Below are 17,951 nucleotides of genomic sequence, written 5' to 3' on the forward strand. Positions count from 1 at the left end.
AGCTTAGAAAAGATAAACAGTTGCTTTTTTAAAATGTTATGATAAACATGTATAGTATAAAAGTAAGAAGGTACACAAAATCCTTTTAACAATGAACCTATGCCTAAATGCATTGAAACTCTTTTCAGAAAAAGATACATGTATTCCTCTTTGGCACTATTACTGTTTATAATTTTATTAGAGAATGAAAAAAAACCACTTAACAAACTTTCTTGTCTTTACTAATCAGATGATCAAAGTCTTCTCATCACTATATAATAAGACACATACTTTATTTTTATTTCAATTATGTTCTAATTCGCCAAGTTAAACCGAACATAAATTATTTAGTCAATAAAACTCAACACATGTATACAATAGGAATGAGCTCTCCTTGTGAGTAGCACACTAATTCTTTATTTTTCCTCCTTCAAACAACAAAACCATTTCATATATATTCATATTTCAATAGTCATTTAAACGTCCATCTGCATCAAAATTGCTCCTCCTAGCAAATCACACAATTTTCTCAATATAACAAAACACCGTATCGGGACTCCATCCCACTAAAAATCAAAATCAACAACAATCTACAAAACACAATAAATACATTATTATTAGAATATATCTTGTCACATCATTACTGTCTAACTTAAATCTATCAAAATGGGTGGGGTGGGTGGGGGATGTGTATAACGAAACGGAAGGTATGCTACTCTGTAAAGGCAGAACGTCGAATAACTGGTTATAATAATATCTTATATTTATAATGAGATTCTGCACGAGAATCACGATCCTACCCTCGTACAAACGGGTAGAATACCTGCATTGCGACATACAATAGCCAATCAAATCATACAATAACAAACCAGGTGTGCAACCATGTGCTCATCAACACGTGTTGAACATAAACAAACACAAACAAGTCATGTGCTTCCGATACTATGAATAAATATATGTATGTTCTAATTCGCCAAGCTTAACCGAACATAAATTATTTAGTCAATAAAACTCAACACATGTATACAATAGGAATGAGCTATCCTTGTAAGTAGCACACTTTCGAAATGACAAAGTAGATAAGAAAAAACTGGTATGAAAATTATAAGCCAAAATTCTTAGTAACGAGTAGTTTTTCAGAAATATTTTCACGCACATATCCGTCTTTTGCTGTATCTGAAGACCATCTACCGTGTTTTTTTTAAATATTCTATCTTGAATACCAGCAGCAGCCGCAGCTGTTGCTCCACCTGCTCTTAAACTAAGCAAACCAAATTTTGATTTGTCTAATCCCAAAGATTCTTAAGCCTCTAACAGTACTTCTCTTGCTCTTGTATAAGACAAAGGCGCATGAACCCTTAGCACGTACGTGTTAGTCTTTTTACGATATAAAACTTATCTAAATATGAATTCTATAGAATCGTGTTTAATGTTCGCTTGGTTCAAGTATGTCTCTAACATTTGGACTGGACAGGTAACCGAATATGTTTTAGTAATAAAAACATGAGTTCCTGCTCTTTGTTGGTCCGTTTTGCTTTTTTCGATGAATAAAGACATATATAATGAATGAAATGAAACATCTGACCTTTTTAAATTAACTAGTTCTGAAAATCTTAAAAATCCGGCATAGCTAACGAGACACATACATGCTATTCTTCTATGGTTTAAAGTACTATTTGTATTGCCGTATTTCAAAACCAGTTGATTAAGAATATGAGGAGTTATTGGTTCCTTCTTGTTTACAATGTGATGACCGATTGACCTTTGTGTACCTTCTTTTACGGAAGTACAAAGAAAAGAATCACAAGGATTTACATATCCAGCTAATTTGTGTGTCCATTGAATGGCATCTATCTTTGCAGAAAAATTATAATTTTTTCGTAAGTGAATCAAATATAATGAGACATTATAATCTGATGCCGGTAAAGGCTTTATATTAAATAAATTACACCATTTACAAACGCTATTAAATGCATACCTTTATTTCTTTCTAGTATTATCAGCTGTAGAATTTAAACAATAATCTGGAAGACATTTTGCGAGATTGCTAGAAACTTCATTCTGTGGTATTCTATCCTTAGACCAACGACCAGTACTAAAAACATCTGCAAAACGTATAAATAAAATAAACAAATAATAATATTATAAAACTTTTTTTTTTTTTTTTTAAATATCTCATATACATCGTACTATTCACTAGACCTTGCTATATCAACATACATAGCCGTGTCATACATCTTACTACATGTATTCTAGATATATCAACAATTAACAATATGTACAAATAAACTCGAACATCATTAAGTCGCTTTCATCTTAATTGCCAGTATATCAGACTTAAAATGCTTGGTACCAAAAATGGAGTTTTTATTCTGTCCTTGAATAAATATATTCTGACCTGATGAAAAATCAAAAACTTCTATAACGTAAGGTTGAAATTCCAATCTTCTATCAAAAATCAAAGACCAAAATGCCGATGAAGGCCATTTTGGAACGATCAATGTTCCCTCAGCTCTACAGAGAATGAGATGTTTAATACTTTTAGCCACTAAACTTATCGGAGGAACCAACCAATTATTTTCCCTTGTCCAATTTTGAGCGAAAGCGTCAATAGCAGTGCTTCCTGGATTCCAAAACTTTGAGTTGAACCTTTTCAGTTTTGTATTATGAAAATTAGCAAATCTATCGATTGTGTAAGGACCCCAACTTTCATTCATGAAAGTAAAAAACTGAAACGAGGTTTGCCTGTCATCAATATCAACCATTTTAGATATGAAGAAGTCGGCTTTGAAATTTTCACACCGAGGTATCCAAGTAGGACACAACGTGATACCCGACCTTGTACATGTTCTAAAAATATCATAAGCTAAATGTTGTAAATGCAACTTTGTACTGCCTTTATTGATTATATTTACACAATTTTGGTCGTCTGTATGCCATTTAACTATTTTACATTTCAGATCGTGTTCAAACGAATTCAACGATAACTGAATAGCCCTGAGTTCACGCCAAGTGGAACTCATTTTTTTTTCTCATTTTCATTCAACATACAATGAAAATCTTGTCATTTGATTCAACAGTATATGCACCTAAAGCTACATTACTTGCATCTGAATATATCATAATTCTCGGTAAAGAATCATTCAATAAACGCTTCTCATTAAGCTCCAACAAGTTTTCCTGCCAAAATTTCAATTCAGCTAATACACATTTTTCATATACTAAATATAGTTTTGAATCCCACGTTTTTCGGTTTTCTATCGCGAAATATATATGCCTCGTCATTAAATTTGTGACATTACCCATAACTGGTGACATTGATATAATTCTTCCGGCAAATTGAGCCAGCATACGTGCGTTCAAATTTGAAAATGATTTTAGTATAATATCAAGAGAATTTTTAGTGTCTTTAATTCTGCGCTCTGGCACCTTTAAAGTAAAATCTTTATAATCCCAAATCAATCCTAACCATTCTAAACACTGAACCGGTTCAAAAAATCGATTTTTCTTTATTGACAATAAATCCAGCCAGTTTAAGTGATGACTTTAAAAATTCAGAAGTATCTTTACAATTTTTATAACCTTCATCCATGCCTAATCCATCGTCCAGATAAAGAACAATATTAACACCATTTTCTCGCCAATACTTTACCATTGGTCTCAAACATTTAGTTAATATATAGGGGGCACTACTTAAACCAAAAGCTAATACAGAAAAGCAGTAAACTTTGTTATTCCAGGAAAAACCTAAATATGTTTGTTGTTCTTTACAGATGTCCAAATGAAAATATCCAGATTTTAAATCAAACTTAATTAGAAAATGATCTTTTTGGGAGAATTCCATTGCAATTTTCCAATCTTCAAATTTTACCTTGTTTTTCAAAACGTAGAAATTCAATTCACTTAAATCTAAAATCAAACGCTTTTTACCAGTCTTTTGTGTAGCAACACTGAGAGGATTAACGACGAATGGTTGAAATGGTACTTCTAGAATACAGCCATTGCTAATTAGCTCAGTTATCGTTTCATTTAAAAACAAACTATTTTTAAAGAAGATTTATTATTCCGAAATTTCATTGGAGGGGGTTGTTTCATAAATGGAATTATAGAACCCTTTTCAATGGTGTCCTACACAAATTTGTTGGCCCCAATTTGTTTCCAAAACTCTATATGTTTAAATAAGCTTGATTTTACTCCTTTGGCGATTTTTGAAAAATCTATATTATCAAAATATTTAACATGTTTAAAGAGAACATTAATATGACCAAATAGCATTAAATTGTCAACAAAAGAAATATACTCATCTTGTATCTTTTCACTTTGACAAGTTTCCAAAGGTTGGTTTGTTTGTTGCTTTTGGGCAGTTCCTCTTGAAGTGGCCAGTTTGGTGACACTCGTAACAGGTGTCGTATGGGGTCGCCTCGCGGCGACGGAACCTCAGAAAGGGCAACTGAGTAGCGTTGTAAGGCTGATAGTAACTGTTACTAGTATCAGTAGAGTTGGCAGGTCTAGAAACGGTGGCGGACGGTTTGGAGTAAGGTTTTCCACGGGTTTTCTTTTATTTGATTGTCTTGAGGGCCCTGCTTTCTGCTTACCGTAAACGTTTTTCATCTTCTAAATCTGATGCCAGGTCATCACTTTCGTATTCTCTGACTGTGGACCAGCCTGCTGGCGACTTGTCGTCAATTCGAATCAATTTATTCCTCCTGTTGATTTTAAGAATAAGGCTCGATATCAAATTGGTGCTAACGGAATTTTGTGCGGATGTACGCTTCTGAAGTTTCTGCAATTCGGAAACTATATCTGAGTTGAAGGAGTATTGAATCTGATTCCCTTCCCCCTTAAGCTTAACGGACACCTCTTTCTTGAGCTTCTAAGGTAGGGAGGCGTTCCCGGAGACTAACTCGTTCTTCAGAGAAGAAATCTTACTATCAAAATAAGATGTAAAAAGTTCAAACGTTTGATCACTTATCTGTGGTACAGAACTAGACTTGGCACATGAATGTACGGGTGTCTCGTGCAAAAGCAATGTGTCCTCGTCGTCTGAGTGGTTTTCGGTCATTATGTGTATAACGAAACGGAAGGTATGCTACTCTGTAAAGGCAGAACGTCGAATAGCTGGTTATATAAAAATATCTTATATTTACAATGAGATTCTGCACGAGAATCACGATCCTACCCTCGTACAAACGGGTAGAATACCTGCATTGCGACATACAATAGCCAATCAAATCATACAATAACAAACAAGGTATGCAACCATGTGCTCATCAACACGTGTTGAACATAAACAAACACAAACAAGTAATGTGCTTCCGATACTATTAATAAATATATTTACTGTTAGTATAATTGAGAAGGAGATTTATATTATTTTGCCCCAGGTTATAAATTGAACTCCATTGGCAGTTTTATAACCTATAATAACAGTGGTTATCCATCAAAGGGATTAATTCATGCCTGTCATGATAATTATAAATTTTGATTTGTAAAATTAGTTGAACTAATTAATAAGTCTATATTTTTATATTTTCTTTAGAGAAAACTTCCAACATTATAAATAACTAAACTAATATAAACCTGCCTTTAAGTAATGAAAAAAAAGCTAACTTAATTCAGTACGAAAGCAAAGTATTGAAAAAAAACTTAAACATATATACAAGTGATTAATGGAATGCCATGTCATCTAATTCATGTAGAAAGTAAAATTTCAAGATTTGTTTTAATAATTCTGATCCTTAGTAGGAATTTCCATCTAGATAAAAACTTTAAACTTATAATTTAGAAATAATGTTTTAATTGCTGTTTTCTTTTATAAAGTTCTAAATTTCCACTAATCAAACGTTGAGCAATACAATTGTGTTTAACTTACTATATACTTTTTGTTTAATTTTAATGCATGTCATGGACAGTAATCGAAAAGTATTGTAATTAATTTTGATAATGTAATTGATTGCAATCGATTACATACAAAAATCTGAGTAATCGATTATTAATCGTTTGCACAAAATACCTTCATGTAATAATCGATTTAAATTGTGTTTTTTTTTACATTTGTCAGTAATCATGCCCATCCCTGTTTTCTACATCAGGAATATATTACCTTGGCTGTATTTGGCAAAACTTTTAGGAATTTTTGTCCGGAATGCTCTTCAACTTCGTACTTTATTTAGCCTTTAGTGCTTTATTTGAATCATTTTTTGATCCGAGCTTCACTGATGAGTCTTTTGTAGACGCAACGCGCGTCTGGCGTACATATAGAATTTTAATCCTGGTATCTTTGATTAGTTTATTTATCTGTAAGAATCAGTTATGATACCTTCATCGTCCAATATTTTTAAGAAAGGGGAAGTATTTTCTTAAAAAAATGGACAGCTTAAGGTAATTAATGTTTTTACCGGTAAAAGATAGTCCAATCACTAAAATAAAGAACGGGTACAACAATAGAATGACGTCACAACAATATTTCAACAATTGTTACCCAAAATATGCCACATTTGAAGCTTTCCAATTTTCAATTGAATCTTACTTCTGTTTCAGTTGTTTTAACCAATTTATTTTTCGAGTTAACTGTTTACACCTCGAAATGTTCAGTATCAATCCTTTTCCACTTCAGTCTCCTCATTAAAAGGATTTGAGAGACTGGTCCGTACACAAATCATTTTCAGATTATTATATCATAATATGAAAAATCTAGATCTAATTACGAACATCTAAAACATTTTTTCATCAGAAAAGTCAATGGTTTACCAACTCTGTATGTCACATCTGTATCTCTGATGTGCTTGGCTTACTTTGAGAGTAGCAACCCTCGTTTTGGCAATGATTTATCCATTTCAATAATTAATTATCAATAGATGAAAAGTACAAACACAATGTTTTTCTTCAGTTGTGGGATTTGCCATCTGTTGCTAAAAATGTCTTTTTTCATCTTGTTGGTTTTGTTTTACGTGTTAACTTGTACATAATGTTCTTCCTTGTCTTGAAAAAAATGTTTTTCAGCAGTCCAATGAAAATAGATTGACTATAACTTCCTTCTTCTTTATACGCAAATGTTACACATAAAATGGTATTGTTACGGTATATAATTATACACATATATGGCATTTTATCAAGCTGCATTCACTGGAGTTTACAATATTAAATTGTTTAAATTAGTTGAATTGGAAACTGACTGGAATGTAAGTAAAGACAATCGTTTTATAGTATTTCAACAATATATATTTGATTATTTAGGTACTAGTTTTATCAATGTTATTTCAATAATTATTTCTGAAGTCGTATTAGAACTGTTTTAAATTTTGATGTTCTGAATATTTGAGTCTTTTCTTTGTTGTCTCTAGCTTACTTTTTTCTTGTGTCAAAGGTGTTTTGTCGATTTTGTTCTTACATTTTCCGTGTATTTGTACCATGTTATTTATCACTTTTTGGATACATTTTTAATTACGTGCGTCAAGCAATATTTAGTTATGAAAATGGATCAACACAGGTTTTCTGATTTTGTCATACTGTGGATTCATTTATTTTCGTGGGTACCAATTTTCGTGGTTTGAGGAAAACTTACATATTCGTGGATATTTATTTTCGTGGTTTTGGCACAGTCTACACTCATTTCTTTACAAAATTTGTATTTCGTTGAACATTAGAATTCGAGGTTCTCCTGTACCCACGAAATCCACGAAAATTGATATCCAACGAACATTAATGAATCCACAGTAATTATTTTCATCACTTTAAATAAGAATATGTGGTATGAGTTCCAATGACAAGTCACAATGTATAAAATATTAAAAATCATAGTATTTATTTACTGGTTTTTGTTTCTAGACCTCATTTAATATTCAATGATCGCAATATTGTTTTCAATTATAATTTCAGATATCGCTAGCAAACTTCTTAGTATTCAGCTTTCAAACATTAATTTTAACTTATTGTAAAATCAACATTGTAACAGTAGAAAATAGACCCAAAATGTTTGTTAAAATGGCTCCTCTGAATGCCTAAAAAGTTGTTTCCAAACTCGTTTTTATCTTAAAGTGTCGAAACAACGAAAATAAGCTGAATAACCGGATATTAATCAATTCAGTTTATACTACTAATTCTTCCCTTTAAATAAGTTTTCAGCATCATAAGCGTAAATGTAATGTAATTCTGTCACGTATTGTTGTCATTTAAGCTATATTTATTTAAACATTGTCATATATGCGGGAAATTTCGTTAGCCATATAATCTGGTTCATGCAAATTTGGTCTTGAATATCCTGTATCAAGTCAGGAATATGGCAGTCGTTATCAAATATTTTTTTTCTATGTATGTTGAAGCTTGTTTTTATTGCACTTCAGTTTTCCAGTTGTTCCTTTGTATTACTCTAAGACTTATTGTTGACGTGTTTCCCTCGGTTCTAGTTTGTAACCAAGAATTGTTTTCTCTTAGTAGATTTATTACTTTTGAACACCGCTATACTAATGTTGCCTTTATGTGAATTAGTTTGAATAAACAAATTAAGCAATGTGGTTAAAAACGTAAAAGTTTTCTTCCCACGAAACAGAGATCGAAGTTTCTTTTGGCCAAGGAAACATAACTTATTATAGTTTTGTCCAAACTGAAGTTTTAATTGTGGTAAAATATCAAATTCATTAATTATTATGGTTTCTTTTTTATCAGCAGATAGTATACTTTTTCTGATTGTATTTCTTATGAGTGTCAAAAAGTAAAATAACACAACTACCGTACTGTGAAGAAAATTCTTAACAGAAAGTCTCTAATCTAGCGAATAACAATTGTCATATTCCTTACTTGGTACAGGTATTTTCTTATGTAGAAAATGTGTAATAAAAACCTGGTTTTATATCTAGCCAAACCTCTCACTAAGTATGCTTCAAACTCAATCAATGTGAGAATTTAAATGTTCAAATGGAGTCACTTGAAAAAAAAATCATGTTAGTGTATTGCATTGGCAAGAAAGTATTCATTTTTCAATGCATCATTATTGTCAAAATTTATTATTTTCTTTTACAAAAAAAAAACATAAGTCTAACCACCGTATGCAAAATTGAACTAACTACGATATTTATTGTTTTAAGTTTGATTTTTGGAATATTCAAGGGTCAAATTCATTCTCAAATTTTATTATAATAGTTCCCGCTCTGTCTCGTTAAGTAAGATATCTTTCTAGACTATCTTAGAAATTTGATTTTTCAGATTTCGCTAACACTTTTATTTTTCTTATTTAGAAGAGTATCGGCATGATGTTGTTTAATATAATAGCGGTTTTGACCCTCAGTATTTTACAAGAAGGTTATGCTGTGCCATGTACGTATCCCGGACTGACAATGTGTGATTGCATAGGAACAGTAATTAAGTGTTTGGAACAAAACTTAACACAAATACCGAGTACTATACCTAAAAACACAACAGGCTTGTAAGTATTGTCGTACACATGTAGATTTATATATTTTCTTTAATCATGTTTACTTTTATCAACGTTGTTTTTATCTCATTTATCTTTGAGTCATTATATAAATTAATTGCTTAAGATTTGTTCCGAATCTTTTTTTTCTTTTTAATGTTTTCTATGTTGCAACATGAGTCTAACATTAAGAAAATTATTATGCAATGTTGATAATGATTCTGTTTTCATAAGATGGTTGGGAAAATAGAAAAAGTCGAGGTACATGTAGCATGTTCACTGTTAAAAAACCCGATTATAAATGACAAACATTTGAATATCATCACTGAGAACAATTGGCCCTTCAATATCATGATTTTAAAGTGAAATTCTTCAACAACATATTCAGACCGAAACTCTTAATTGTTATGATTTAGGCCTAAAGCTCTTTCAGAGTTTAAGTTAGTTGAAAGACTTTTGGTTTACATTCGATGCGTTCTTTTGTAATTATAATTGGAGTACCTCTTGCAGCGATATTGAATGTCTGTGCTAATGATATGTAACGCAATGATCAATCAATCATTTGCTTTTATATAACCTAATATAAAGACTTTTTGTTTCTTTTTAAAAATCATCATATTTGAAATATCTTTCGCCGTGATTTTGTGCTGATGCGGTGTAGACATCACTGATCTATCTTTTAATCATAACATTGGTATACACATCGCAAGGATAATGTGAAGAAAACGATTAATGAGGTCGTCGAGAGTAACAAACGATACAATATAACACACACTGTTTTCACGATAATTACTATTTATTGATAAATATGTCTCCTTAAAGAATTGTGATTTCTTTTTAGACCTTTTCAAAAAAATAAGATTAGTGTAATAGATGACACATCATTGTCAGGACTGACATCGCTAAAGGAATTGTAAGTTCTAAAATCAATGCTCAACTCCTATTTCAAAAGGATGTATGTTATAAAAAACTGTGGTAGGACTGCTAATGGAATAACCTTCCATCCAAGTCGCAACGTATAAATAATTAACAATAATAGGTTGAATTAAAGCATTCAACACGGAATCCTTGAAAAGCCCACACTTCTGATAAATTGTTATACAAAGATGACTGATGTACCCATATTTTGACTATTTTATTTATTGTGTCTGTTTATTTAACGCATCACTGTAAATAAAACGAAATTTGATGATACTGTCATTAAAGTGAGGGGTTTTGCGCTATAGAATCAGGTTTAATCCACCATTTTCTACATTTGAAAATGCATGTACCAAGTCAGGAATATTACAGTTCTTGTCCATTCGTTTTTAATGCGTTGTGTTATTTGATTTTGCCATGTGATTATAAACTTTCTGAATTGATTTTGCTCTTAGTTCAGTATTTTTTTGATTTTACCTTTTATCACATCGACCTAAAAACATCATTGAAGGTTAAATCAGTAGTGTAAAAACCACTGCTGATTAATTATTTTTCAGAAGATTTATTCCTTAGAAATGTAAACTTGTACAGACAATTGAGGTATAACCACTCTCAAGTATACAATTCGTGATGAATTTTTACTTAATTTGTATCAACCATATAAATCAGACATGTGTAAAACAATTTTAAGGAAGGGATCACCATTTAAAATAAGAGTTATGCCCCTTAAAGCTTATTTATATAAAATAATGCACAACAAAAAATGCGCTTTTAAGCCTACATTTGATGAAGGATTTTTAAGAATTTTAGATTAAAAGTTTACATCAGCAATGTTTCGGGACGATGCGACAAAAAATTGTTTAAGAGCTATGCTCCTTTGAACAAGAATGTATTCTTACATTTAGTTGTCTTGCCTCTATGACAAATATGTTGTCGTTCGACAGACAAAGACTCAATATTGTTTTTGTTTGCAAGAAACACTACTTTGACTGTCTGATTAGGGAATTGCGGATAAATAACACACTTGGAAATCCTACGTGCATGTATACACTAAGAACGCTTACGAAGCAGGAGAACATGAAAAACCAGAAATAGGTTATAATCTCCTTTGGTGTTAATCCAAAGGATGAAGACCAGGATCTTCCAACTTTATATTGGATTCCTAAGCTTCACAAGAATCCTTATAAGGAAGGGTATATTGCAGGTTCTCTCAAGTGTTCAACTAAACCCCTTTCTAAAATTCTTACTGCTATACTCACTGCAGTCAAGGACTTCCGAAATATTCAGAAATGGCATATTCAAGAAGTGGTGTTAATCAAATGTGGATACTGAAAAATTCAAAAGAATTATTAATCAAGTTACAATCTCAATCTTTAAAACATTGTACCAACATTAAAACCTTGGTTATTTCAACTCTTTAAACCACTATTTCACATACTGAACTTAAAGCTCGACTGAAAGAACTCGTCAGCTTATGTTTCTTTAATAAAAAGGGGAGCAGAAGTTTTAAATATCTAGTTTTGGGCTGGAATTCAACTTACTTAAGAAAAATATACCGACGAGATTATCACTGCCATGCTGGACTTTTTAATTAGCAACTTATTTGTTGAATTTGGAGGTTTGGTCTTTCAACAGACTATTGGAATCTCAATGGGTACCAATTGCGCTCCTTTACTTGCTGATTTGTTTTTATATTCCTATGAAGCAAAATTTATACAAGGATTTGTATAGAAAGGAGAGAGAAAATTAGCATAGTCTTTTATTTTCACCTTTCGGTATATTGATGATGTACTGACTCTTAATAATAATAGACTCAGTGATCACTTACATTTAATATATCCAACTGAATTTAAAAATAAATATACTACCGACTACTGTGCTCAATATTTAGTAAAATTGATAATGAAATGGGTAATGTATCAAAGAGAAAACAACCCGACCATAGAGCAGACCTTTTTCTTGAAATGACTACTGAGGGTAGGTGGAAATGGAATACCAAAATTTATGACAAACGCGATGATTTCAATTTTCCTATTGTCAACTTTCCATTTCTGTATAGCAACATCCCAGCAGCACCCGCATATGGAGTATATGTGTCTCAATTGATACGTTATTCTAGAGCTAGCACAAAGTACGTTGATTTTGTTGAACGAGGAATAGTGCTTTCTCAAAAGTGGCTAATGCAGGGCTATGAATCAATCAAATTAAGGTCATCTCTCTAGAAATTTTACGGTCGTCATCATGAGCTGATTGGCCATTATGACAAAAGTGTGTCAGAAATTATATTTGATATTCTTCCTCAGTCATAATAACCTTCCATCATTACTGAACTGAACAAAGAAACAACACGACGGGTGCCGTATACGTTGCAAGAAAGAAATGGTTACCCTTCCGGAGCACCTAATTTCACTCCCGGTTTATAGTGGAGTTCGTGTTGTTTCTTAATTATTATTTATAACTGTTGATGTTAATGTCCTTTGGTTTTGTGAGTCTTTGTTTACTCCTTGGTTTTGATTGTTATTGTCTAGTACGATATGTAAGCATAAGATGAATTCAAAGCTGGAAAAAGAAATCTTTTACATTCTTTTTTTGCCTTTAGACAAACATAAAACATGCAACTCGTGATCATTGAGACAAGGTTCTTTTCTAAATGTACACCTATGTATCTTTTATATTTCAAAATAATGACAGATGTAGTGTTCGTTAGTCTCCGCATGTATAGTTTTATATTGCTATGTAAATCTGTTTTTTTAATGTTTTAAGTTATATCAAGAATAAGCTTGGAATAAATATAAACCCATTTTCTTTTTTCACTCTCAAGCAGAGGATTCCTTTATCATTTTCACTGAAGGTCTTGTCAACATCTGCGCATATCGACGACACCAAACTAACATATTTGACAAATGGAATGATTTTAACTTTTCAATCGATAACTTTCCATTTCCTGGGAGTAAATGCCCTATGCTACATCGTGTAGCATTTACTTATCTCAAATCATACATGAAGTTCGTGTGTTGATATGATTTGAAAAAGCAGGGGGTATGCTCCTTCAAAAATACTACTGAAACTGAGTAACTTTCAGCGGATAAAACAAATACATCAGTACGACGAAGATTTTATTGATTGTCACCATCAAGAACTTGTTGATTAAAACATAACAAGAGACATTGTCAGTGCAACCTGTCTCTCTCTCTCTTAGCTTTTCAATTTGTCCTTTTTTACATTAATTTTACTTTCGGAATAGAAATACGTGGTTTTATCGGTATTCTTTTGTTGCTACCAGTTTTTTGCACTTATAATAATTCTTTTTTCAGAATATTAAGCTACAACGAAATTTCTATTATAGAAGATGGTGCTTTCTCGGATTTACAGGCTTTGAAACGATTGTAAGTATTTTATGATACGTGCAAACATAGAAGTTAATATTATAAATGCTAACCTTATCGATCAATTAATAGATAATTGAGAGATTTTTGCCAAAAAATGAGAATGAGAAAAATTATAATTCAAATTTTTAATCAACCAAATATTTCGAATAATACGTTCACATATAATTCATATACCCCCCTCCAAAAAAATAATAATAATAAAAACCTGTATACACAGTTCAACTCATTTTCAGGAAAATATAAAGAATAAATGAGAGAGTAGGTACTAGAGGAAATTTACAAAATAAAGTGTACAGAATTGGAACGAAGTGAGAAGTCCATTTAATTCTTCATTTTCTTTCTTCTTACATTTCTTCTTACATGGATCCAAAGACTTTTTGAAATTCTTTATTCTATTCAATGTTTAAATTTTATTGAATATAACTTTTCTATGCGTCCTTATAAACGATCAAAACACTTCTAGCCAATATCATTAGAATATTCGGTATAATAAAGAAAGAAGAGGGATTGCCAATTTGGGTATGTAAAATGTAAAACCTGAACGTATATTTATGTCGTGTACATTTCATTATTTTGTACAGGCAATTACTTGATGTACTAAAACTGTGTACACGTAGTTACTTGTACGAATCCATCATACAAGTAATTACCTGTACAGGTACAATTTTTTTGAAGAAAAAGACAATAACTTGTACTACTCACTGTCTTTGAGTTTTATATTTGTTTCTTCTTCTGTTTTGAATGGGGTTTTTCAGATACTCCTTTCTTTGTGTCTGTTTGTCTGGAATTATTTTGTCATTTGTCAGGTTATTTTTTCTTTTATCATTTCCTGTTATTTGATTGTCTAGTTACTTATTCTAAGTTCAGTGTACTGTGGATTTATTTATTTTCGTGGGAATCGAGTTTCGTGGATAAAGGAAACCTTACATATTTCGAGATATTTAAATTGGTGGTTTTGCCATAGTTTGCATATAAGTCTATAGATGATTTTTCATTTGTAAAACATCTATCGTGGTCTACCTATAACAACGAAATCCACGAAAATTGGTATTAAACGAATAATAATGAATCCCCAATATGAATTTTTGAAATTTATATTGTGATTGTTTTTCTTTTCTTTAGTATAAGTGCTTATAAGTATTGATTAAATGTTAGAAGTTTACGGACAAACTACGAATGCAAATTAATAACATCCTCTAACATGACACCTTTAGCAAATGTAGCTACACAGCGTGTTGCCTGTTAAATACGGACGACTGATGCAAAGTGACAAAGTCGTTGAAATGAAACCTTCTACTATTCATATTCAAACATTTGAATCATGACAAAAAATGCATATATGATGTCAAATATTGGAAACAAAAGTATATATATACATATCTGTGATAGAAAGTTATTGGACAAATAAAACAATTTATTGAATCTCGGAGGACATTTTTAATTTTTCAAACTTCCAGTCAAAATTTGTACCCTTTACCTGCTGAATCATTTTGTTTTCAATATCCCAGGGAGGATTTGTTTTTACGAAAAGAAAACCTTATATATGATTATTTGATACCAGCTGAGATTTCCAAAAACTTCCATTCAGTTGAATGAACATATTTGATTTGATTTTATGTGTTTTAACGCCACTTTTTAACTGGCCACTTTTGGGCTATTTCGTTGCGGCAAAGTTTAATTGTTGGAAGACCCCGAATAGAAGTGACCGGAGAAAAATACCGAAATTCGATAGGAAAACTGAAAAACCTAGTCAATTAAGATTGAAGTCGAGTGCAACTGCATGAGCAGGTTTCGAACTTACAACCTCAGTGTAGTCTGGCTTGTGATTAGAGTAGTAACTACTGAGAGCATTTGACCACCGAGACCCCTGAAATAAGAGATATACGCAACAAGTGTTTACTATTTATAGACCAGAAAGTGTTGATTTATGACATTGAGAATTTTAAGATTCATATTCATTCATAATTTAAAAGTGTTATGTACAAGAAGTTTTTAAAAAATTTAATATAAATAACATTTATTCTATTAATTTGTTATCTTTTTGTGGTCAACGATGTCATAAAATTCGCTATTTATTGTTCAATATGTCTGCTTTAAGAACTGTTCTCTGTTTTCAGATTTCTTGTATCAAATAAAATTGATTCACTAGGAACCAAATTGTCAGGGCTAACATCGCTTCAGAATTTGTAAGTACATAATAAGTCAAAATCATATTTCTTCCGTTGTGTATATAAACACGAAGTAAGAATGTAATAGATTCAGGATAGATTTTTTTGAAATTGTTTAGTTCATCTAAACGTCGGTATATATGATTTATCGTCCTTCGATGTTGGAATTTTTCTTTTTGTGTACATTAATAAGGCCGTTTGAATTGTTTTACTTTGTTTTACACTGTCTGATCTGGGCCTTATATAGCTGACTATGCGGTATGGGCTTTGCTCATTGCTGAAGGTCGTACGTTGAACTATATTTGTTAATGTTTGTGTCATTTTGGTCTTTTGTGAATAGTTGTCTCATTGGCAATCATACCACATCTTCTTTTTTATATAGGAAATTGGTGATTACTTTTTAGGCAATTTTTGTCAGCTAGCGATAGTCTCCCTTCTTAGCTGTTTAATTTAAATGTACGTGTGTTTTAAAAAAAAAATACATAAAAATTAAGCTGATTTCGATGCGATTAAGATAAACCATTTTGAGTAGTTTACAATTTCTGTTCAACCATAATCAAGCAACACATTGTTAAATTAATGACAATAATTAGTTTTGTCAAAATCCGCGCAGATGGACAACATTAAACTCAAATCTATGACAGTTAAGACGATTCCAACATTCCTATCGTTTCAGGAAATGAACATAACGTTCACATTTATCGGCTTCTGCATTTAATGCCCTTTGCATGCTGACATTATCTCATCATGTTCATTAACAAGGGTGTGCACCAAAAAAAATGACTTCTTCAACAAAGATATAATCAGATATAACCGAACTAGATGTTGACACTATACAAGTTTTAGAGTCACCATTACGACTTTGTTGATTTCTAGCAACATTGGAGGTGATAAATACATAGCGAGAGCCATTGTCATTAAAACTTGTCTTTTTCCTTGCGTTTTAACAGCTGCTTTTTGCGTTGAACGATACTTTCTAAATGGATTCGCGTATTCAGCATTCTGTTATTGCTACTAGTTTCTAACCCTTAAAAATAAAATAACCGTACCACATAAAAACCATTAAGTTGTCAAAAGACGTATTGCATAAATATTCATTCTATTATTATCCAATTGCTTAAAGCTCTGAATGTATTCACAACTGATATCAACATTTTTTTCTAGAGATCTCAGCTTGAACGACATTTCTAGTATAGAAGATGGCGAGTTCTCTGGTCTTCTGTCTTTGGAAACTATGTAAGTTCTTTATAAAAACAGAAAAGATTTTTTAAAATGATAGACAATATATGCATAATTTCTTGGTAGATCTAACCTAAAGCTTAATAGAACAAAATGTTGTTTGCTTTTATTAAATGTAAAACGCGCAAGAATTGAAGCAGTATTTCTTTTATATTTTCTTACTGTTTTGAGATGTATCAACCATGCTTAAGCAAGAATTTGTTTTTTGAATGCCATTGGCCAGTTTTTGTTGATATCGGCACAGAAGGACGATATTAAACTCAAATATAAGACAGTTTGGAGAGTTTTTAGCAGCGTTTACCCGAATGCGATATTGACACTGACGCGGCGCATGATATTGGCACTACTAATTGTTTCACGACGTTTATCAAAAAAAGTCTATTTCGACGATTTCAAAGAAAGTTTCAGGTGTTCAAGCATATCATTGATGAGGTCAAGTGACTGTTGTGAATTTGGTAGCCGATTTCGATTTGTCTGAAAAAATGCATAGTTTTACAAACAAAACGCAAAGTGGTTATATAAATATTTTTTTTGTGAATATTCATTTACAGGAGTTGTTAGTCCTAGCAGGCCATAATTGATAATTTTCGTTTCGGCAACAGTTCGCATTAATGAATCCGATATATTAATTTCCAAATTTACTTATTTTTAATATAAATTAGATTTTGAATTCATATTTCCCTATTTGTTGCATATTTATACATTTGTACATACTCCTTTTGTTACATGTTACATTTCTCCCAGTTACCGTTTCCTTTCCTTTATTTTATCATTTTCCTATGCTTTCTATGTCGCAAAATATTTATGAAGTTTAACATTCGGGATTTATTTTTTAAATTTATCATTTCC

At 31.5% G+C, this 17,951-nt stretch overlaps 2 protein-coding genes across 2 annotated transcripts; one reads left to right on the plus strand and one right to left on the minus strand.

Moving 5' to 3' along the window:
• Positions 1-4,294: 4,294 nt before the first annotated feature.
• LOC134688045 (uncharacterized) lies at positions 4,295-5,041 on the minus strand. The gene is given in 1 exon segment (XM_063548511.1): positions 4,295-5,041. A coding segment is annotated over 1 exon segment (747 nt).
• A 2,038-nt stretch (positions 5,042-7,079) lies between these two features.
• On the plus strand, positions 7,080-17,663 carry LOC134688046 (slit homolog 2 protein-like). The gene is made up of 7 exons (XM_063548513.1): positions 7,080-7,160; positions 9,213-9,400; positions 10,230-10,301; positions 13,621-13,692; positions 15,813-15,881; positions 17,028-17,099; positions 17,654-17,663. The coding sequence occupies exons 1-7, from the start codon at positions 7,080-7,082 to the stop codon at positions 17,661-17,663; spliced, it is 564 nt and encodes a 187-aa protein (XP_063404583.1).
• The last annotated feature ends 288 nt before the right edge of the window (positions 17,664-17,951 follow it).

Source organism: Mytilus trossulus, chromosome 10 (genome assembly GCF_036588685.1).
Source record: "Mytilus trossulus isolate FHL-02 chromosome 10, PNRI_Mtr1.1.1.hap1, whole genome shotgun sequence".
NCBI classification, from domain to species: domain Eukaryota; kingdom Metazoa; phylum Mollusca; class Bivalvia; order Mytilida; family Mytilidae; genus Mytilus; species Mytilus trossulus.